This window comes from Myiozetetes cayanensis, unplaced genomic scaffold, assembly GCF_022539395.1.
Source record: "Myiozetetes cayanensis isolate MyiCay16 unplaced genomic scaffold, myiCay2020 scf5-8, whole genome shotgun sequence".
In the NCBI taxonomy this organism is placed as follows: Eukaryota; Metazoa; Chordata; class Aves; order Passeriformes; family Tyrannidae; genus Myiozetetes; species Myiozetetes cayanensis.
Window position 1 is genome coordinate 34082583 of NW_026087742.1, and position 24093 is coordinate 34106675.

Genomic DNA, 24093 nt, shown 5'->3' on the forward strand with positions numbered 1-24093 from the left:
GGGTTGGGGTAATGAGAGATTGGTCACAGTTGCTGCGCCCAGGAAGAGCTGTTTATCTCCGGTGGTATAATTCATCCTCCATTATTAATGTGATCAGCGCATTTTTTTTCAGAGGAGCGCTGTGCAGAGATTTGCCTTGGCTGACACTGGGTTGGCACAGGTGGTACCACCTGCTATGCCTGTTTTGGGAGTCGGTAAGACTGCAGACGATCTCAGTCATTTAATAGTTAACCTGTTTTTTATATAAGGAGCAACAAAAATGGATTTGAGTATTTTCAGATGCTTTTGACATATATTACTTTCAAAAATAACTTTTTTAAATTAAAATTTTATATACAGTTAATTTTATCTCAAAAACACCATGCTTAAATTTAGCATCAGAGTAGATGTAGCACAACATGTATTCGTGTGTGTTTACTAACAACATCATTTTTTGTTGTGTTAACACTCTTTTTATACTACAGTGTGTTGGCATACCATGGTGTAACATGGGTATAAGTTGTGCTGGAGTTGATAGAATTTGAGATGGTGCTTAAGCGTTCTGCTGAATTATGATGAAAATATTCAGCAGAACAGTCATGAATAGTTCAGGATAGTTATGTCACTTTTCTGTTGTAGGTATAAGATATATTTAACAGACCCAGAATAAAATTACAGTTTTACAACTTGTCACCACTGTCTCAGTCCACTTAATGTTTCATTCATGGGCTCTTTACTTCAAGGCATAACATCTTTGGGGACAAAGACTTTCCATTTGCTTTGTGCTTATTCAGTGCCTTGCCCAGTATGTTTGCTGTTCAGTGTCTCCTGGCCCAATTTGTCTCCCATCTCCTGCGTGCTTATGTTTGGTCAGGTCAGAATCCTTTGGGGAGCAAACATTCCTGTGCCTCCATCTGCAGGGTACTCTGTTTTCCCCATAGATATCAAGTGTCTGGCCTTCAGAATCAATGTCCAAGACTGCAGTGAATATTATATTCAAAATAAAGATTAAAACTAAGCAGAAGTGATTTTATGCAGATTTGATATGCTGCATGTCCAGATCTCTGCTGATGGTAGCATCTCCTGGTGTGCATCTGTTTTTTCATGTTACTTCACTATAACTTCAGTCTGCTGCAGTTATTTACATAGTAAAAGTGCTATCTTTCATTACTTAGGCATGTTTTACAATAATTAGCTCTTAACTACGATTAGTCCAGACTTGCTTTCAGAGCTTTTTATGAATCTCACGCAAAATCCTTATGGATCTTCTGCTGCATACGTAGCATTCAAATCTCTAAGTACTGCCATAACACTTTATTATTTTACAAGCACAGTTAGAGCAAACAACTAAGGATTTCTGTTAGAGTACTCATCATGGAAGGGATGCCTCTTCTCTGTGGAAAACGTATAGTCTGCTGGAAGAATGTGTGTGTGAGACTTCATGGGTAAAGAGGTGATTTGACCATTATGGAATATAATAAGCTTGAAATGGCTTTAAAACTGAAGGGTGAAAAAGAGATTGGAGTTAATCTTGTTGAATTACTCTAGTTTAGCGCCCCAAATTTCATTTCAGTTTGTGAGTTTCTCAAATTATAGTAGACCCACACTACTCTCTCTGTCCTTTCTTAGGTGAGGGGGGGAGATATATTAATAACTGAAAGAACAAGGGGGTGGGGCAGAAAGTGGATATTCAGGAGTACTCTTCTTCTTCACATTTAAATGTCCATTAGCTTGTTGACATCATCCATGATAGTTTATATGTGTAACGTTCAGTAGTGACATACCACCTGATTTCATTTACTTCCCTTCAGACTCTAAATACTTTAAATGCTTTGGGATTGCAGATGTCTAAAAAGAGCTGCCAGAAGCAGTCAAACAATATTTTTCCTCCTTTGGATTCAATTACAGTGAAGAGACACTAACCAGCAGTAGAAGTCCAGTAGTCCATGTTTTCTGCCTGTGCTGCAGATGGGACCAGATAACCCTCCCAACTTACTAATGACTAGAATAACCACAAAGAAGGTCATAGAATAATGGAATGCTTTGGGTTGGAAGGGACCTTACAAATCATCTCATTCCAACCCCCACATCTTCTACTAGACCAGGTTACTCAAAGCCCCATCCAACCTGACTTTGAGCAGTTCCAGGGATGGGGCATCCAGAACTTCTCTGACATTGTTTTCTGCTGATTGTAGTCTCAGTGTTCTGTCTCTTGAAAGAACATGGGCTGCTGTATACCCAGAATAAATATTAATTACCTTCATTAATTTTAAATACCTTAACTAGTTCCTAATGGGTTTCAACAGATTGTCTGAGTTTTTGATATGTTACTGAACTCTCTTTATGTGCACACATGCTTTTTTGAATTTGAGTTATAGCCAATATCTTGACTATATTATTAAGAAATTTGTTTCTCAAAAGCAGAAAAAAGTTTTATTCAGCAAATATTGGAGATATGATGTTACACTGTGCTATACTTCTGGATGAGAGCCCCTGGTGGTCTAGTGGTAAAGGCGCGGCGCTGTCACCGCGGAGACCCGGGTTCGATTCCCGGTCAGGGCCACTCCCGGGCAGGTGGAGCTCGTTAACCCTTAAAAGGCAATCCACCTACGTCTTAACGACCTCGCTGCCACCGTCCAAGCTCGCTTGGCCCCGGCAGATGAACCTTAGGATTAAAGGGTGGGCTCAGTTCTGCGCACACTGTGTCTCACCTAAAAAATCCAATGTGCAGGCTGGAAGGTGTAAAGACCTTCCCCGGATCTTCGCTCGCGAAGACTGGCCATTATTATTATTACTTCTGGATGATTTGAGTTCCAACTCAAAATCTCTGTGGAGAAATGGCTCTTAGCAGACTTCTCTTTGCTCACTTACGTTTACTATAGTGACCTGCATATGCTTTCCTGTGTTCTACCTCCATTCTTTTTTGAGGTCTTCTTATGGAAGGCAAAAGTTACAATACTGTACATTAATTATAAGATATGACTCTGAAACAAACACCAGTAAGTGTGATATACTTTCACCTGGTAGATGTAATGAGCTAAATAGATAAATTTTGTGCAATACTTGGTGTTCCATGCACATCAACACTAAACCTCAGAGGTTCAGTTCAGCACTTCTAAGTTGGCTACTAATAGAAATAAAATCAGGGATATGTTTGAGTGTGTTCAGTTGGAATTTAGATATTTCCTCACCCCATCAGAGTCACCTTTCCTGGGTAAAAATGTCAAACACAGCATTCTGTTGTTTGTGGTTTTGTTTTGGGGTTTGTTCATAACTGCTGGGTTTAGGACTTTCTTTTTGTATAATGGTACCTGGCATCATAATTATCCCTTTTTTTGGAAGATGAGAGCTATGCACTTCACCATGGGGTACCTCTTCATTTTAGGTGCAAATAAATGTTCATCTTAATTGTGACACTTAAACTACATGAAATTCACAGCACATTTACACCTCTGCCTGTCTCACATACCTTTTGGTAGACATTTTCATTAAAGAATCAGACAGTACTGGCTAGTGAGCTGTTCAGTGTGTACAATTTACATAACTTTAAGAGTAGCAGATGAAGGAATGGAAATTTGTCATTCAAAAAAAAGTACTACTGGATTATTGGATGACACAATGTATTTTCTTCTACTCGATTCTCCTAAACCACTTATTGAGTAGCACAGAGAGTAATTACTGCAGGAAGAGTTTATTACTTGATGTTTAACCACAATAAAAATTTTTGAGCTTTATGATGTATTATAAAGTTCTGCAGGAGGCAAAAATGGTGTGTGTTTCTGAGCCTAAAAGGTTGCTCAAACCCTTTGCCAATTGTCCCTGTCACTGGAATTCTGTCTTTGTCACTGGAGTTGAGTGCCTGCCTTATTTGCCAATAGTGAGTGCACAGATAGTTTTCACGTAAGGCATCTTCCGACACAAAACTAGGTAGATTTTATTCAGAATTAATAGAAAAGTTCAGCCATAGGGTAAGAATAATGATAGGAGGTTTTGGAGGAAGTTATAAGAGAAACTAGGGAGAATAATATGGAAAGAAATAGTCGGTGTTGTTTTGTGATAAGGTAAGAAAAAGCAGATCTGTATCCAAGGTGGAGTAGTAAGTAAATTCACTGGAACCCATGTTATCCTTTCTCAGTAGCTCTGCACATAAACTCCCTTCCAGGTTTGCTCTTTCCCTTGCTGCAGGCAAGGAAAGTCTGTGCCAAGCCACCAGGGTTAATTTCTAATTCTCACACTTTCTGAAATTTGTTTTTGGTGGATTTTTTCCTCCTTGGTGTTTTCTCCAGACATTTGCGCGTATAAGTGCTCTTTTTTTTCCACCGCATTGCTTTCCTCTATAAACACATTTGTGGTTAAAAGCTGGTCAGTAACCTGGAAATGAAGTCATCAGGATTATTTCAAAGTACAGAATTTTGGAGTAGAAGAGAAATAGAGTTTCTCTCTTGAGGCCTTTCAGAAATTCATAGAAATTAAAGAGGAGTCAATTGTCTGTGATTTTATTGCTTTTGCTATTTTACAGGGGAACGAGGAATGGGGATGCATTTATGCATTTTTACATATTGTCTGCAGAGTGGGTTTTAAACTGCTCCATGTCAAAAACAAGTCCTTCTGGAGATGCTTTTGCTTTTCCTTTTTCTGAATTTGTGGTTTCTTACCACAAAATCTTTCTTTCTTTTCTCTAGGGCTTCATTAGGATGTTTAGCATTGGTTACCTGATCCAGTGTTGCCTTCGGATTCCTTCCACCTTCCGGCATCTGTTTACACAACCATCACGGCTATTTTCCCTCTTCTACAACAAGGAAAATTTCCAGCTTGGAGCTTTCTTGGGATCTTTCGTCAGTATATACAAAGTAAGAAATGATAAATGGCATGGTTTTTATTTCACTTTTCAGAATATCACAAAGAGCTAAAAAGTCCAGCCGCTTAATAGTACTGATGCTGTTTGCCACAGCATGTCACTGACAAATTCTATACTATTGCAATAATCAAATTCTTAACAGAAAACTAATCTTCCATTTCCTGTTTTTTTTTCTGTCATTTCCAAGTAAACCAGATGGATTTTGCAGCGTTGTTTTGAGATCAGGAGATTGGGAGTTCTTAAGAGAAAGTGCATTCAGATTTCAGAGGGAATTGCTGGTACACAAAAAACATTTTAGTGCAGACACAAGTAGTAACTGCAGTAGCAACAGTGTTGCCAGAGAGAAGCCATTTGCAGATTTTGTTGGCTCAGATATCTGGAATTCTTATTTGACACTAAATAGCAGGAAATTGCAGAACATACAATGCATAGTGAGGAGACATTGCACTTACAGCTTGGAAGTCTGCCCTTCTACACTATTGTAAGATGACAGATTGTGAACTGATATGTATTCATATAGTATTGTTGGAATTAATCTAATTATGTTTATTTATGCCAAAAGAGAAGATGGCAAGGCACATGCCCTAAGGCAGAATACATTGCACAGTGCAGTGCTGAAGTAGCTTTTGCACTTTTATATTCTTAATCACACTTGCAGTTTTTCACCTGCCACTTTATTCACACTGCAAAGTTAAGATCATTCTATATTATTAAGGGTAAAACCAAGAATTTATAAGGTTCCAGATTTTAAAATTTCTGATCACAAAATGCAAATGAGCTGTCTGGAGTGTATTTGAAAATTAAATTTTTGCGGAAACTTTAAAACCAGAACCTTTAGAGAAAAAAATACTTAAATTGGAAAAGCTGAAAAGATTTTTATGTTTTTAAAATAAGCTCCTTGCTAACTGTAATTTAGTCCTATAGATATTCATTTTATGAGGGTGACCTACTCTGACCTTTATTTACTATTTATTAAGTACTGGCACTGGTGAAGCTACACTTCGAATCCTGTGTTCAGTTTTAGACCCACCACTACAGGAAAGACATTGAGGTGCTGGAGCATGTCCAGAGAAGGGCAGCAGAGCTGGTGAAGGGTCTGGAGCACAAGTCTTGTGGGGAGTGGCTGAGAAAGCTGGGGATGTTTAGTCTGGAGAAAAGGAGGCTCAAGGAGGACCTTCTCATTCTACAACTACCTGAAAGGAGGTTGTATCCAGGTGGAGGTCATCCTCTTCTCCCAGGTGATGGGACAAGAGGAAATGGCCTCAAGTTGCTCAGGGGAATTTTAGATTGGATAGTAGAAAATTATCTCAAGGGTTGTCAAGCACTGGAACAGGCTGCCCAGGGAAGTGGTGGAATCGCCACCCCTAAAAGTGTTCAAAAGGTGTGTGAATGTGGTGCTTGGGAACATGGTTTAGTGGTGGACTTGGTGGGTGCTGAGTTAACGGTTGGACTTGATGATCTTAAATGACCTTTGCAGGCTAAATGGTCCTGTGATTCTATGATTCTACTATATGTTAGATTGCATTTCATAACTTACACAGATCTGGGTTATATTATATTTTTTTTATCAGGTTGAGATAAGCACGTAGGGCAGCAGAGATTCTAGTCATTCAAAAAAATTGGACCACAGACAAAAAAAAGGGAAATTCGTGGGGCATTTTGAATCTGAAGCAATATGCAGTTCTAATTTTTTTAGGTTAATATGTTTTTGTGGTTCCAGAATTTATTGGATGTATGGAAAAATCTCAAGGGGTTTGGTGTGTAGTTGAAAGCAGCCTTTGTCACGGGAAAGAGTCTAGGCAACTACATCAAATGAAGATGATGTGAATTCAAGCTTTGGTATTAGATTGATCTGCTCTCTGATTTTGAAAGTAATGATAGTGGTAAACTGTAAATTAAAACACTGAAATGTTTTGGGTACTGTATCCAACTCTCTGACTTTAGTATCGACAATGCTTTTAAAGATTGTTTTTGGTTGTGTTCATGTCTTGTGTTTTCTTGATGTGGTAAAGAGGATTACTGAATCAGACAGAACATGTCCCAGTAATGAAAGTTGCTACAGCTCTTAAGAGATTTACAGTTGTGATTTTACATTTCTCTTACAAAGCTCTTACAATGGGAAAGTTTGCTGTCTCCCATATAAATTAAATTCCCTTTTGTTATAGCAGTTTTACCAAGTAGAAGAATGCGTTATCCATGGAACTGTTCAAAGCCAGGCTGGATGGGACTCTGAACAACCTGATCTAGTGAAGGTGTCCCTGCCAATGGCAGGGGGTTGGAACAAGATGATCTTTGAGGTCCCTTCTAACCCAAACCATTCCATGACTCTATGATTATGAGTATTATCACACTACGCTCTTATCACACAGCACTCTTAATTCATACTGTGTACTGTATTACTGGCTTATAGAGTAATATCTGCAGTCTGTGTGTTACGAATGTTATGGGGCTCATCCTGTTTTCTTTTTGCCTACAGGGCACAAGTTGCTTCCTGCGCTGGGTCCGGAACCTAGATGATGAGCTTCATGCACTTGTAGCTGGTGAGTCCATGAAAAGAAGGTTTTTTTGCCTGTATTGGGACTCTGCAAATACTCATCTTGTGTGTCCTGCCTTTTCAGACTTCTGTGCTGAAAATAGAACTGTGTACATCATGATTGTGTCAAAGTGACAGTGATGTTTCAAGTAGATTCAAAGAAAGGGTTGTAATTAAAATTGTGAGGCAAATTCAATCAAATAGTGTGGGGTTTATGGTCAGCTCCAAGGGCAGTATGTCACTGTGTGCATAAATACAGACATGTCCTTTAATTTTCAACTGTAGAGATGTGAGAGAGATGTGAGAGATGTGAGGTGCAAATAGTAACTCTTCTATATGTGACAGAATACACACTGGAAATTATGGGCTCCATTGGGTCTGAAGCAGAACCCTTTTGCAATGAAATTTGTGTGGTGGTGCAGGCCCTTCCCTGCATCTCTCACATACTGGAACCTCAGAGGTCTCTTATTCCAAAAAGAGGAGAGAGGTTTGATACCATGCTCGTGAGCACAGAAGTACAGATTTGTTTCAGAGTTTCAAAACTTTCTCTTTTTAATGGCATGAACCATATTTGGATGGGTCGCACAGGAACATCACTGAATTGTGTTGTAGCAACAGAAATAAATAGTCCTGTGCAGTGTGTGTTGGGCTGACGTGCTACAACAACAACACAAGTAACGGTGCTTTTGTTTTCTAATTGTTACAGGGTGTCTAGCAGGAATTTCTATGATGTTTTACAAAAGTACAACTATCTCTATGTATCTGGTGTCCAAATTAGTAGAGGTAAGTTATTACCCTTGTAACAGAGGTCTTCATCTATTTTTTCTAGACAGAAAAAAGAAAATTAACTTCACAGGCTTTGTCTGGCAATTCCAGTAAAATACAAAGTTGTGTCGTGACGGTGTGTTTCAGTACCTGATGTGTGCCAAGAGGCACTGCTGCCAGGGGGTCTCATTTCTTTCTTATATTCTTTTCTCTGACTCCCTTTCAAAGTCCATTATCCACTGGTCTCCATGTATATTCTCCATGAATTTTCTTAATCTCATGATAACCCTTTGCTTTGTAGCTTTTGCATGTTTTTTAAATCTGAAAGTTCCAAGAATGTCTGTTCTGCCAGAAACATAAATCAGACCTAGTCCTTAATTGCAGATTTATTGCCAAAAGCTACAGCTTAACTTCCTGCCTTTGTTCCCTAATTTAGGCATTCAGCAGTTTAAGATAACTCAAAATAGCTTAGGTTTTAGTCTATAGCTGGAGTTGTTTGTCAGTGTGCTTGAGCTGATTGAATTCCCAGCTTTGGAATGAACTTTGTTCTAATTACTGTTCTTCAGGCTTGAATTATTTCTATGAACTTGTTAAAATTAGGAACCCAGGAAGTAGTTACAGAGTTTGGATGTGTTGAATATAACTTGCTAACCAGCGTTTGATTTCTTACTGTGATTTTTCCATAAGATCGAGACTTAGTCATGGTTATTCCCCAAACAGCACCACTGGAATGAGCTGAGAATGTTCTCTTACTATGCATCATCCTGAATCACATATTTCTGCAGACCTTGAGGGCCTTGTTCCCTAGTGATATTTTTTCACCTCCATCACCAGAGCACAGTTCACTTAAGAGAACATAAATAGAAGGAACTTTTTTTTTGTTATGCATAAAATTAAACATAAAAAAGGGAAGATATTCACTGTTTATTCCTGCTCCTTGTTATCCTAGACAAAGCTCTGAAGGTAGTTCAGATATTGGTCATATAAAAAGAATCCTGAGTTATTCATATTGACTTTTAGAATACCAGTTGTCAAAAACCAATATTATCTTGTATTGCTGATGGTTTTCTCTGGACTTTGAGACATCGTGGCTGCAATGAAATGAGGAAAGTGCTGTGTGTTGTTTCTTTTCTTTTTTTTTTTTTTAAACTACTTTTATCATCTTACGCAAGCCAAGGGTAACTGACCAAAGAGGCGTGTGCTGCTTTGCGAGGTCAAGCTGTGCTCAGGAAAATAAACTTTACATGTTTTCTCAGAAAGTAAAGTATGTGATTTCAAGCTGTTTAAGAACAGTGAATATTCACTTTGTTGGAATAGTTATAGCATTATCCTTTTGCTTTTTTAAAATGAAGAATTTAATAGAGCAAACTTTCCCTTTTTTGTCTTTAGGATCTCTAACACCCAAGCTGTTCCTAGTCCTGTTCTATGCATTAATAACCTCTTATTAGATTGATCTTAGATAACTTGTGTAAACTATCTCAATCAACATTACATTTGTGGACATATAAAAAACATATCATCATAGTTAGTAATGTTGACATGTTTTTTGAAAATGTGAAACAAAAAAGTTACTTTTGTTTTACTCAGCATTTTATGTTTACTTTTATAGACTATCTACTTCAAAGGCATTGAAGCAGGGAAGGTTCCCTATTTTCCTCATGCAGACAGCATCATCTATGCCATTTCTACATCAATATGCTTTCAGGCAGTAAGTATGTCATTCTCTAACAGAACATCAAGTTCTCTGAGTCAAATGTTGAATGAAATGAGGAGCACAGGGACACAGTTATATAGAAAAGACAGTGTGATGTAGTGATTGTAGCAAGGTGCTGTGAATTGGGGCTCCTGCATCCTGTTTTTGAGTGTCACTGTGGGAAGGTCATTTCTTGGACTCAATTTCTCATATGCTTATTGCTGAATATATTATACAAACCATGGAATTCTTTGGAAAGGATTTTAAAATGCATTGACCTAGAAGATGAAAATACAAGTATGGACTTTCATAAACACGTGAAAAGACAGTTTCTTAAGGCAAACAATACAATAGAGTACTTTATGGTTTTTTAGATCAACTGAAAACTTTGACTTTCAGCTGACTTGAACTAATTGAAGTTATTGAATTAGTTACCTAGTTGAAAAAAAATCAGAAAGAGAAAATAGTAAAAGCCTGAAGTTTTACATTTGAAACAAGATGTAATTAACATCTTTTGCACTTCTCAAGTCAGTTCCATGCCTGTATCATCAGTCGTTTTATCCTCTGTATCAGCTGGAAAAGCAACCACTTTTCAGTGGTACACAAATTGCTATTCTATTTCTGCTCAAACATCCCACTGTATGTTTTCTGGACCACCATGACTATATGTGTATGTAATCTTTCAGGGATCTATACTGAGGTGTTTGTTATTCACTGTATTCATAAGTGACATGGAAAAATAATGGAATAGAGAGAAGACAAGGATTTTGGTTATAAGATATTATTTAAGATAATGTAACGTTGAATATAAATATGACTACAAGAAATGGTAGATCACAAAATGCAGAGTAGGTGGGGTATAAAGTTGCAGGTAAATTTTGCATCCACAAGTGCAAAATCATGTACATAGGAATGATGATCATTGTTGCTTTCCCTGCAATGAGATGTAATTAAATTGCCACCCCTTGTAAATTATAGTCATCTGGGTATCTCAGTCTGTGCTGGTGAGGTCACATAGAGCATTGAATTCAGCAGAAAGCAGTAAAAGTTATTTCCACAGCAATCCTTGTGGTAGTTTTGGCAACATAATGTAGCAGGATGAAGCTCTTGCCTGATGCTGTCAGCTGGCTCTGATAGAATCCTCTCCTTGCAGGCTGTGATGGAAGTTCAGAACCTGAGACCTTCATACTGGAAATTTCTTTTACGACTAACAAAGGGCAGGTATGTAATCAGGGGTGTGTTATGGCTTGTCTAAACATGTCATTGATCACATTCAGCTTTCTGTGTCATTCACTGTCAACAGCAGAGCCGTAGAAGTACATAAGGGCTTATTTCCTGAGGATTTACTTTGCTTTTCAAATGGTTTCCAGTACACTTGAAGTTCTTTGCTGCTGAGGCAACATTGTTGGGTTTAATCTAATGACAGGAGCAAAGACTTAAATCTTGTGAAGACTGTTTAGCAGATGAGTGTTTTACTTGAAGTCTTTTTTATCTTTAATTCACTTGGAGAGTGGAATGCTTTCAGATTTCAGTGGAATACGAAGAATCCAGTAAACAACTATACATGTTGAAGAAATCACCCAGTATGCAGAGTGATTGACAACATGGAATTACTCTGTTTAAAAGCATTACTGGAAATGTTGGAATGTCTCTTAAGAATACTAGAAAGTTTCAGTAGTTTTTTATAGGACATCTGTTTCAGTTGGGAAGGGATTTTTTTTTTCCTCTGGAAAAATGAAAATTTTTACTGATAATAATCATAAATTTACACTTTAATATCTTAACTGGATATTTTGTCTATTATTTGCTGCAGGGATCTAAAAAACTTTCTTTTTAAAATAGATTTTGCTGTAACTGATTTATAAAAGTATAATTTAGTGAAGTGTACACTGTTATACTGGTGCAGTATGTGGTGGAAACATCTTGATCTTAATGGCATCCAGATCTTGATGTAGATCAGTTTATGAATGGGAATGTAAAAGGTAGCATTTGTTGTGACAGCAAACTCACCATACTGTAAAAATAGAAGTGCAATCAGAGGCCAATCCCTGGACTATGCTGAACCTATACTCCCCATGGCACAGTGCACACATGAGGTGACTGAATGGATTGCTAGATGTACTGGGAAGTTTTCCTTGGGATGCCTGGAGGCAGTCTGCAGGCAGCCTCTGAGGCCATACAGACACGATACAGGGGATGTTAGTGCAGATATCCAATTTTGGCTGCATTTTTCCGTCTTGTCTTAATCCTAACCTTGCTGTAGGTGAAAGAGAGGAGGGAAAAGAAATTATGTTCTGCCCATTTATTTTATCTGAAGCAAATCTCTGTAATAGTAATTTTGACACTCTCTCCATAGAGACAATTTCTTTTGACATTTTGTAAGTTTTTCAGTCTATAGTTTTGAAGAGTAACGAAATGGAAATATGTTGTAACACCCGTAAAATTGTCATCCAGACTTGGACAGGTAAGTCCAGAGTTTGCTTTGCTGGAATGAGAGAGAACAGTAGTGTATTTTGGATTGACCTTTTTTTATGTGGAGTTAAAAGCAGAAAGGGATTCTCCCCTTTTTCACAAGTTGGGTTATATGAAGTATAGCTACACAAAGCAGTATCAGTCACATTTGTCAAATGTTTTTTTTTTTAATCTTCATTGCCTGATGTGAAAAACTTGCTGTCTCTGAACAGTGCAGGCTGAAGCCTGTGTTTCAGAGATTTTGGTAGCCTTTCATGAAATGAAATAATTTTAACAATGATTTTATTTTTTCATAAGTAAATTAATCTTGCATTCATGCTCTCGTCTTTTCTTTTTCAGGTTTGCTCTCATGAACAGAAAAGTTTTAGATGTATTTGGCACTGAAGCATCTAAGAACTTCAAGGATTTCACACCTAAGCTTGACCCAAGATACACAGTTGTGCCACCAGAGCTACCGCTGGAGCTGTCTTGAACACAACAGCCTGGCTTGTCATTGAATGTGATTAGTATTTGTCCTGAAAAGTTAATTAACTTGACAGTCGTACATATGGAGGAGTGCTAGGGCTCCACTTCAGTATTATTTCAATGAGAAATGCTTTTTACCAATCGAAAATACTGAAGCTTTGCAGGAAGGTGTGGCTTAGTGATTTAGCCCCTTCCATAAGCAGAAAATATTTTTGGATTACTGTAGTTGGTTCACAGAATGGTAGAATCCTGATTGAATTAAACAAACAAGTAATATATTTAGAGAAGTAAAACATAAATATGCATTACAGTTTCAAAAACTCTGTAGTTCATACCAATAGAATATTTCTTGGTAAAACTAAAAGTAATTCTTAATTTAGAAAGTAAGACAATTGGCATAGTTTAGGTCCGAAATTTTACCTGGTCTTAAAAATGGGTGAAAATGCCTGCGTGGTTTTCTAAATTGCGTCACTGATTGGTTTCAAAAAAGCCACTACCCACTCATTAGTTAAAATTAGAGTATTTTTACACAGCTGTGGTTGAAAAATAAGGCATTCCTTAGGAAAAGAAAATGCATATTGATTCAGAAATCACATTCCAGGGCTGTAAATTCCACTGATGATATAGATAACAAACAAGGAAAACAAGAAGGCGGTCCTGGTGGCTGCTGCACTCTGAGGAGCAACGGGTGTGGTGGTCAGCATCTGCCAAGTGGAAAAGGACAAACTGGCAGAGGAAGGAATGAAACGTTCCAGCCTCTGAGATGGTGCTGGAAACAGCAGACAGTTACAAAAATAAAAAAGCCAAGAACAAAACAACAAACACACCCCTCCCCCTAAATATACTGAAGTGAAATGTTTATTTTTAAAAGGGCTTGACATTGTCTCCTTAGATGGCATCAGGTTGTTTGTCAGGCTGCAATGCCAGCCAGCGTTTCAAGCATTTCTTTAGAAGAGAGCTGACCCCTGAGGTTAGACTGTTACAAGAGAACAGTTCTGACAATCGTGTTAATAGTGTTTTTTCCTTGTACTTGGTGAAGAATGGTTTTCCATCAGGCCATCAGACAGCCACAACTGGCACAGTTACTTTGAATTTGATATGGTACTCAAAGCAAATAACTACCTACACAAAGTCCATCTCATTTTTATCGTGTGTATTTCTGCAGATTTGTCTTCTAAAGTGAGACCTTGACATGCTAATTGCTTTGGTTTTTTTCCCTCTTTGGGCCTTTTTTTATTTCGAATCCATTCAGGTGATGCTGAGTGATGTTCATTACCCTGAACTTAATGAAAAGATGAACTATATTCACACTCAACTGAAAAGAGGCAAGATAAGCCCGAGAATTAAAGTTGCAGTAGGTTGCAGGTATTTTAAGAATAAAAGAAGAAGAAATTAGCATTTTATTGGAAGTCTTTGTCAAATGACAAGAATTGGACTAATTAATAGACTCCTTGTCTTGTAACACTGTAATCCTACTCCAGACGTAAGCATATTTTAATTCCAGTTAATTGAATACAGAATATGCAGTAATTTTTATCAGATTTACAGAATTGTTGTGAAAATTGTACCAATTTGTGCACAAAATCTGCTTCTTCATCAGCTACACTAACAGTGATGCTTTATCACTGTTACTAAAGGTGCTTCATCCTTCAAAACAGTGGTTGTCCAGGTTAGTGTGAATAAAGTTTTTTGGCAAGCTAGTTTGTATGCAATATTTTATTGCTTGAAATATTATATTAAAATTCCTCAAAAGGAAATAAAAGTTAATTCAACAAGAACTTTAAAATTATTGTAATAGGTTTGTAGTGTTTTTCCACTGGAATATGGTCTAAAATATTTGACCTTGTAAAGTCTGAGAAGTTATATATTTTAGGTGGTATATTAAAACTCACACCCTATATGATAAATACTTTCTAGTGTAACTATATACCATTCTCAAACTTAAAGATATTTTATAGATGGATTAAGTTTCTTCACTGGAATGACAATTGTGATTGTTTCTCTGTTTGAGGGTTTTTTTGAGAAAAAAAAATCCAAGAACTACATCTCAGCACCTAAACAAGAGTTTTGTCTATGTTTCTTGCTTCCAAAATTCACAGTCCTTGTTTTGAGTTATTCTCATGTAATATAAAAAGAAATTAAAATTTTTTAAATTATTTTTATTCAAATCGAATATATGTAAGAGAAAATCCTAATGTTCATCCCAATAAAAAACAGTTGCTGCTTGAAAAAGTGACTTTTTGTCCATGTTGTTACCAATAAGCTCCCTGGAGTTGTAAGTGAAACAGAGTCATAGGATCATACAATAGTTTGGATTGGAAGGGACTTTTTAAAGGTTGTCTAGTCCAACTCCTCTGCACTAAACAGGGATACCTTCCACTAGACCAGGTTGCTGAAAGTCCCATCCAACCTGGCTTTGAATGTTTCCAGGGATGGGGCATTGACTGCCTCTCTGGGCAACTTGGTCCAGTGTCTCCCCATCCTCATTGTAAAAATCTTCTTTCTTATATCTAATCTAAATTGACCCTTCTTCAGTTTAAAACCATTAGCCCTTCAAGTAATACTTGGTGGTGAAGGAAGGCCAGGAATGTGATTGAGCATTTAAATTGTGGGTATTTGTTGCACAGCAAAGACCTAATGCAGTGTTAGTAATAAGGTAACATCAAAGCAGTTCAGCTGACCATCTCAGCTCTGCACTTCCACGAGTTAATGTTATTTAATGTTTCTTTTTTAAACACAGAAAACCACACTGCCAGGTCTGCTGGCAGGGAAGAGGCGCAGGGAAGAGCCTTCAGCTCTGTCTGCTGCATGGCGCAGATGGTTGGGCGGCATGAGACTGAAATGGCAGCATTTTCTGCCACCTAATGTGGCACAGCTGGTTACTTTTTCACACCGTCATATGATGGGTGTCTCTTTGATCACATCAAACTTCTTGCAAAAGTTGATTTTGCAAAGAGGAAATGCAAGGGGAGGCTTGTTCAGGAAATGGTGGGAAGTAGTGGGTCAAGTTGGAATGTCGCAGTTCTGTGACAGAGGTTTGTGTGTCCTTAGGGAGCCTGCTGAGGGCAACAGTGCTAGGCTCCCTGCAGGCATCTCAGAAGGCTGATGCCTCGTCTGTGGTCCCTAGAAGCAAACGTGCCTGTGGCAGGCAAATTTTTCACCTTTCCTTGATGTTGGTTGCATGTATGGCTCCTCTGGAGTTCCTCTCCATCCCCACTGGTGCCCTTACTGTGCATCTCACTCTGTGGCTGTAGTCCCCATCTTGCACCCTCTCCAGCCTGAAGAGCTCTTCCTTGGGGTGACTGTATCGCCATGAGCACAAAACAGCCAGCAAAGTGCTCAGCTGCTGTCTTGCACCAAGTATCAATTAAAAGTAATTTTGTTCTGCCCATTATAAAGTGAACATAACATCGGAGCTGGGTCCACAGACCAGACTCCAGTTCCCTTTTTCTTTCTCTCTTACCTGTCTGGTAACCACGCTCCTGTCAGCAGCCTTTTGCCCCAGATCGTCTTAGTTCTTCATGTCTCCCTCACCAGCTAACAGTGTTAGCTGCCCCTGTCTTCTCTTTTGTCTTATGAGCTGCAGTGACAGCCCTTGGGTGTCTCCTTTTGCTTCTCCTCTGGAATGGCTCCTTCACTGGACATCGAGGGCAGTGCTTGGTCCTGCCTGAGGGAGCAGGCAGGCAGGGATGCTCCACCATGTACCCATCTTTTGCTGCCACTCTGTGGGGTTTTGGTTTGCAGAGCTGCATTAGAAGCTGTGGAATTCAGCAGTCCAGATCTAGAGTTTTCCTTTCCCAATCCATGACATTCTGGCCATGATTAAGATACATGTGGAAAATCCCACAGCAAAGATTGCAATCATTCTTTGATGATGGATGATCATTCATATGCTTTGCCTGCCCTCTTTCAGCTGCTTTTCAGGCTGTATGAGTTTGCTTCCATTGCAGATCTTCATCGCTCGTTCCCAGTCCTTGCTGGAGGTGATTGTGAAGATGTTGACATCTGCCACTGAGGAAAATCCTCCACTAAAGAAGAGGATTTTGTTGGTTTGGGTTTTTTTTTTTTTTTCAGAATCACTTTAAATCTAGCACAAGGCTGAGATTACTGCAGATTTTTTTGTGTTCCTGTGTGGTAGATACTTCCACCAGGGAGTGCATGAAGGCACATAGAAATTTTCATCTTTTAGAAAGCTAACAATAAAAGCAATGAGTGCCTACAATTACACATTTTTAGGTTTTTATAGGTAATGCCGTCTCAGTTCATGAGGAAGATGAGTAAAACATCAGATCTGTTTCGGTGTAGATAGAGCAATTTCACTACTAAAGGTAGAAGTGTGAGTGTCCTTGTATTGCCTCACAGCTGGGTCTCCAGGACAATTGCAGCTCTGCCTTCTGTAGGTGACATCGCTCCAGGCAAGGCTGCTCTCAGAAAATACAGGTTTCTGTTGAGTGGTCAACTGGGTCCATGCTCCTCATCATTTCTTAACCACAAGGAGAACGAAGGTGCCTTCCATAATATGGACAGACTGTTCTAGTAGCTTCCCACACCTCTTATAGCAGAACTGGGACCCTTTTAACTGATACTGTTCAGATGGGACATTTCTGAGAAATGCCAGGAAGACTCAAAAATAATTTTCAGAAAACTTTTTGGATCATTCCACTTGGAGAGTTTCCCTTTTGAGACCGCCGTGCTGTCGTGGTTTCTTTGAGGACAGGGGAAGGGTTTTTTCCAGATCCCAGGCAGAGGAGTCTGCTGTGGTCTCAGCCCAGCCCTATGCTCACTGAATTAAAAATTTTTTGACAGCTTGTGTGAAGCTTCAATTTCCAAATCTGCCAGAAGGAAATATTTCTGTGCAAGTGGTCCTTGGGTGTGTGTGCATTGACAAGGCACAAAAAGACACCAAGAAAATCGTGATGCTTATACTGAGCTTTTACTTGGTTTAGGATTTTTCCCTTAACTCCATTTAACATGGAGTGGAGGCAGGGCCCAAGCTGTCCATGGCTGGACTCAAATGATTTTAGAGTTCTTTATCAACCTATGTGATTCTGTTATTCTGCATCAGAGTTATGAATCCTCACTGTGATGCAGAAGAAGCTTAGGACCAGGGAGAGGGCAGGATGTAGCAAAATGCAGTTGGGGTCAGCAAAGTTGTTTTGGTGGCTATAGATTTGTGCCTAAATACCAGTCTGGGGATTTATTACGGTTTGGGGTTTCTGGATCACCTCAGACCAGCAGGGGTTCACAGCTGAGCTGCAGTTTCTCTCATTGTGCCTGGTGGTGTATCGGCCAAGTTCAGGGATCAAATCACACAGAGACACCAGCTGTGGATGCTAAGGCTGATCTAACTTTATTTTACAAAATGGAGGGGTTTTATAGGCAGATAAGGAAGGTTCTGGAAAAAGGGAGTAGGTATATATAAACTTGGACAGGGCATTGGATAGGATTTAAGATTGATATACATAATAGGGGGAATACATGCATCTTTAGATAACTACTAAGTTCTTAATTGGGAAAACTAACTGCCTCTAACTGGACTTTGGCCAATCAGAGAAACCTGCTCTCCCCCATAAGGGAGAAAGCTCACAATCTAACAAACAGTCTGTCTGATGCTGTCTGGCCTATGTTGCCAGAAGTCATTTCTTTCCACCTTCTAAACTCCTCTTCCTCATCCAGGTTACCCCCAACAGGGATTGTCATTTCTGGATTGGCTTTTCTTAGCAGTGAAGTCTTACCTAAGGAAACTGCTATTTCCCCCACTCCAGCTCAGTCCCTGTGCTGCACCTGGGTGGATCCAGCACTGGTGGGTACTTGCAGGGTACTCAGATTGTGTACTGGGGGTTGTCTCACAAGTCTCCTCCTTTTACAAAACAAATACATTTTCCCCTCCACCTCTGAGAATGCAACAGAAGAATTTGACACTTTCCCTTGAGCTACACAGTTTAATGGGTTTTCTTATTATTTAATAGCAGATCCTAAATGATACATTAACAGTAAGATTTGAGGCAATAATTTGTCCCTCATAAGAAACCTAAAATTGCCATTGTGGATGTACTGGCAAAGTCACCCAGTGCTCTCCCTTGCTTTTAACCACACCAAAATGAGACCACAGCACTCAGGACACAGCACTCAGCTTTTGCCCCTGATGGATTATGTCCTTCCTTCTTCATCAGAGGACACTTGTTTTACCAACACGTTTCTTTGAATGTGGCAAGCAGAAATGTGAATTAGAGCCTACTTTGATCTTAAGGATTTTTTTTTTCCTGGCAAAGGCCAGGCAGTTTTCCACTTGCTAATTAAAACAGAGAGCAGCCAGAAGAATTTTAAATATTAATGCCAAGGTTTTACACAGTGTGGAAGAGTCTGGTTGGAAATCCAGGCGAATGATTAATCTTTTCATGCCAGTGGAATCCAATCAATGTTTTTTCCCTTCAGCTGCCACAACAGAGACAAAAAAACATTGCTGTGGCTGTTGGAGCAGGAGCTGATGGGACTGTTCCCAGGACTGCTTGAACGTTACAGGAGACCTAATCACACAGGGTCAGGGACAAAGGCGAGGCCTTTTTTTTTTTTTTTTTTTTTTTATTTTCCTAGTATTTTAGAGTGAAAACTTGCTTTCCCACTGCAGGCAGTAAAAGCTTTCAAGAAGGGACAGGTTAGGCTGGGGTGAACAGACCTGGTGTGAGGGTCCCACATTAAACACTTCTGCTTTCACCAAATTGATACAAACATAGAAAAAAAATTCTGAACAACCCAGAAATGTTGTTTTACTCATTTCCAGCCCACGTCACTTGTGATTATATTGACAAGCAGACTGAACATCTCAAGCCATCTTGCACTGAGATGCTCTCGCTTCTCCTTAGAAACAAAACATAATATCCTTTAAGCAATTTGAAACCAAGTCAGAAAGTGCCCCTTGGATCACCTGTGACCCCTTCTGGGTGGTGCCCGTGGCCCTGTGCAGGGAGGGGGGACAACTCTCAGCTGACCACCCTGGCTATACTGAGCTGAGGTCTGGTCTCCTCTGGTCTCCCCTACAGCACTGTGGGGTAGGCACTCACCATCTCCTCCAGTGTAAGACCTGGCAACACCAAGCAAAGCTTAAACTTAAGCAGATTTAAAGCAAATTAAAAAAGAAAAAAGAAACTTTCCCCCTCATCATGATGTGCAACTCAGTGGGGGAACTCCTTTTCTGTGACCAGTTGCAGGCATTGAAAACGTGACTGACTACACCCAAAGGCTTACAAAAGATTTTGGCTCATGAGGTGCAATTCTCACCCCATTGCCATCGCTGCTGTGAGGGTTTGAGACTGTATTATCAGGGCACCGGCAACCCATTGCAGTTTGTCAGGCACCAGAGGCACCAACCCTTGTCTCTGGGAGGATATGGTCTGTCTGCAAGCAGTAATATTTACTGTTTCTTACCGGCTTGGAGAGAGATCCAACAGGTGGGTGTATTTCCCCACTCCTGGAATGTACCCTGGCTGATGCCCACAGTGCTCAGGGCCTATGGAGTCATGGTGGAAAACAGATGCATTTCCACCAGCCCCATCTGCAGTAGTGCCTCCCAAAAAGGTGGTCCTGTCCCTGTGCCTTTGCCTAGTCCCTCTGTTTCTCTTACCCTGTGCTCTGTCAGCCCAATCAGAGAATCATAGAACGGTTTGGGTTAGAAGGGACCTTAAAGATCATTTAGTTCCAAACCCCCTGCCATGGGCAGCGACGTGTTGCACTAGACCAGGTTGCTCAAAGCCCAATCCAGCCCAGCTCTGAACACTTCCAGGGTTGGGTTATCTACACATTCTCTGGGCAACCTGTTCCAGTGCCTCACCATCCTCATTGTAAAGGCTTTTTCTTAACATCTAGTCTAAATCTCTGCTTTTGTAGTTTAAAACCATTCCCCTTGCCCTATACCTATCTGCCCATATGAAAAATTCCCATCATTCCAGGAATATTACTTCCTTGGGGGAAAGGGAACACGAGGCATTCTGGCTGGGGATCTCCTGTGAGTGCACTGGTCATCTGCATGGAGCTGCTCGAGCCCTCCTGGTCTGCAGCCCCAATTTTATTATTAATGCACTTTTCACCACTATCAGCCAAGGTGGGTCTGTCATCAGGGTGACTTGGAATAGGATTTTTCTTGGTCACATTTAGAAGGAGAGCTTGATAGCTCTGGCACAACCGCTGTTGGGTTGTGCTCTTGCCAACCCTATTGTTCTGTGATGGATTGTCAGATTTTGCCTTGATAGCATCTTTGAAGGCACATGGCCTTGATTTCCCAGCTCACATTACCAGGGGTGATGAAGGAATCCAGTTGGTTCTCTACAATGGTTCAGATAAATCCTCTGCAGGATCACATTGACAGCAAAGAGATGTCCTGGAAATCCTGTTTAGTCGGGTGCTCTGTTCCACAACCTTCAGTGAAGGATAAACTCAATCCCTACTGTTGGTCCCAAAAGCAAAACAGTGTTGCTCATGCAGGGGATGTCAGGGAAGTCCGAAAGGTTGTATGTGCCTCAGTAGCTCTACTTCATGCTTGCAGGCTTACTAGGATCAAAAGGCATCACCCTTCATATGTGTTTTTGTGGATGGGACCAGCAGCAGAACAGCTCCATGTGCCCAGGCACAGCCTGCTGGAATCTGGGCAGGAAACCACTGGCCACAAGAACAAACTCGGGATCATTGAGCCCAAGGCCACTCACCACCACAGGCTTCCTCTGATGGCTTGGAGTCTGTTTCTCAAGGAGCTACTGGAGTCAACCGGGGACTGGGTGGATTAGACCAGTCCCAGCAAATAGAACTGAGCCAGACTCACCACTGCCATCAGAGCCGTGCCCAGCAGCACCACACAATGTGGAACACACAGAACAAAGCTGCTCTGATGGAAAACCTCCCCCTTTGATAGTGCCCTTCACATGCTAGCCTGCCTGGGAATTGAGCTCTGTGGAGTCTCTGATGGTCAGCTGTTTGTAAGCATGACCTTGGGCTTCATGTGTCTCTGGGAAAGAGAGGGAGCCTGAAAAACAGCCTTCATGGTGCGCCTGTGGGAAGCCAAATGCTGAAGTCTTGCTCACCTCAGCTGGAGTTTCTGCTCACCTGCCCGTCCCCCATCACCTCATGGTTCTTGTTCAATCCCACAGTAACTTACAGCTGCTGAAAATTATCTGCATCCCTGCTCCAGGGCATGTAAAATCCAAAGATGATCCAACAGGGTGAGCTCAGCCTTTTTGCTCAGCTGGGAACAGCAGCAGTGGGGCTGCCCTTCTCAGCTGAGGATGTCTTTGACTGTAATGCTGGCTTTGATCTGTACACAGATAGGGATGCTGGGCAGGAATTGCTGCTTGCTCCAGCAATCAAAATACCACTCAGCATGGGATTAATTTTTTATTCCATGAGTTAGTTTTAAATTATTTTGCTTTAATAAATTGGAGAGGGAGGAGAATATTCTCACAAAAATGAGAGTGAGTCCAAGTAAAACAGCATGTGTAGCAATGCAAAGTGATTTTCTTTGGAGCCTGAGGGAGCTGAGGCCGTATTTTCAGACTTTAGCTCAGATACTTAGAACAAATCTTTCTTTGACTTTTTGATTCTTAAAAGTTCTCTATGCGATAAGGAAAGAGTGACCTTTTGCTTGCTGTCTTGAGAAACGTTGCCCAAGACTTGACAATTAAAACACTTCATACCATCACATGGAAGCAAGATCTCCCTCTGCTCCTGTCTGCTCTCTCCCACAGTTGAGGAGAGCACAGACTAGACTCCTGAATGACTTAGGAGTCTCAGTCTCCATTTTTGGATCTTCCACCTCAAACCATGATTCTCAGGATCCACCCCAGGTACAGTTTAACTTGCCATTTGTGGGCTCTTTTGAGACGTGAAGATCTCTGAGGACCTTCTGTGCTGCCACTTCTCCTGCATGGATTTCCTCGTGTGTGTGTCACATCTCAGCTGTGACAGTGATGAGAAGCCTCCTGCCTTCCACATGTTAACAGGGATGTGAAGGTCCCTTTGCCAAGGCTAGACCTCTGAGGCAACAAGAAAACAGTCCAGAGGGAATGAAGTCTGGCTCATGCAAACTCCTGGACACATCCCAGGACCTGCTGGTGGTGTAGTGATTGATCCTGGCCGACATATGTCAAGGAGCTTGCACACAAATCAGGGCTGAGAGCCCACCTGTTTCTAGTCCTGGGCACCATTCAGTTCAGGGGTATGGAAAGCTGTCCATCAGAAAGGGACCTGGAGGTGCTGGTTGACAGCAGCTGTACAGTGTGCCCAGGTGGCCAAGAAAGCCAATGGCATCCTGGCCTGTGTCAGCAATAGTGTGGCCAGCAGGACCAGGGCAGTGACTGTCCCCCTGTACGTGGCACTGGTGAGGCCACACCTTGAATCCTGTGTTCAGTTTTGGGCTTCTCACTATAGGAAAGACCTTGAAGTGCTGGAGCATGTGCAGAGATGGATAAGGAGCTGGGGAAGGGTCTGGAGCACAAGTCTGATGAGAATTGACTGAGGAAGATGGAGGTGTTAAGTCTGAAGAAAAGGAGGCTCAAAGGAGACCTTTTTGCTTTCTACAACTACCTAAAAAGAGGTTGTAACCAAGTGGGGGTGGATCTCTTCTCCAAAGTAACAAGCAACAGACCAAGATGAAAAGACCTCCAGTTTCACCAGAGGAAGTTTAGATTAGATAATAGGGAAAATCACTTCATGGAAAGAGCAGTCAAGCATTGGAACAAGCTGCCCAGGAAAGTGGTTCCTGGAAGTGCTCAAAACACATGTAGACGTGCTGCTTAGGGGCATGGTTTAGTGGTGGACCTGGCAGTGTTGGGTTAACAATTGGACTCGATGATTACAAAAGTATTTTCAAACCTTAATGATTGCATGATTCTGTGGGGAGAGACAGGGTTTCCCACATCTCCAGCACTGCCGAGGAACTGCTGCTGCACTCACTGCAGAGTAGAGAGCAGCAAGAAGGGCTCAGTGGAGAGGCATGGAAACCTTAGCCGGCAGACTGGCAAAGATTTCATGGTCATTTAGATTTGTCAAGACAAGGTTTTGTCCCTTTGTTTTCACAGGAAGTTTCTCATTCCAAGTTGTCGCTTACTGCTGTTGAAAGGGAGGAAAGTGACTCATGGAGTTTCCCATTGGCCTGAGGAGATATGCAGAAAAATTACTTGCTAGGGACTCTTCCCAGACAGCCAAGTACCTGGCAGTGAGGGAGAAATCAGTCAAAGAGCTCTCAGATTCATTAGCATGGCTGCAAATTAATTGCCTAAAACAGTAATGCACATAAACACATTTCTCCTGTGGGCAATCATTCTAGGAGGGAGCAGTGCTGCT

General features: G+C 40.7%; 1 protein-coding gene across 2 annotated transcripts in view; it reads left to right on the plus strand.

Moving 5' to 3' along the window:
* Positions 1-15001, plus strand: part of TMEM135 (transmembrane protein 135) — a 160287-nt gene extending 145286 nt beyond the window's left edge. For both annotated transcript variants that reach the window (XM_050332326.1, XM_050332327.1), the window contains 6 exons: positions 4662-4829; positions 7314-7377; positions 8077-8153; positions 9745-9843; positions 10982-11049; positions 12640-15001. In XM_050332326.1, the coding sequence (XP_050188283.1) occupies positions 4662-4829; positions 7314-7377; positions 8077-8153; positions 9745-9843; positions 10982-11049; positions 12640-12772 (609 nt within the window). In that variant the 3' untranslated portion in view covers positions 12773-15001. The remainder of the gene's footprint in view (positions 1-4661; positions 4830-7313; positions 7378-8076; positions 8154-9744; positions 9844-10981; positions 11050-12639) is intronic.
* Positions 15002-24093: the final 9092 nt, after the last annotated feature.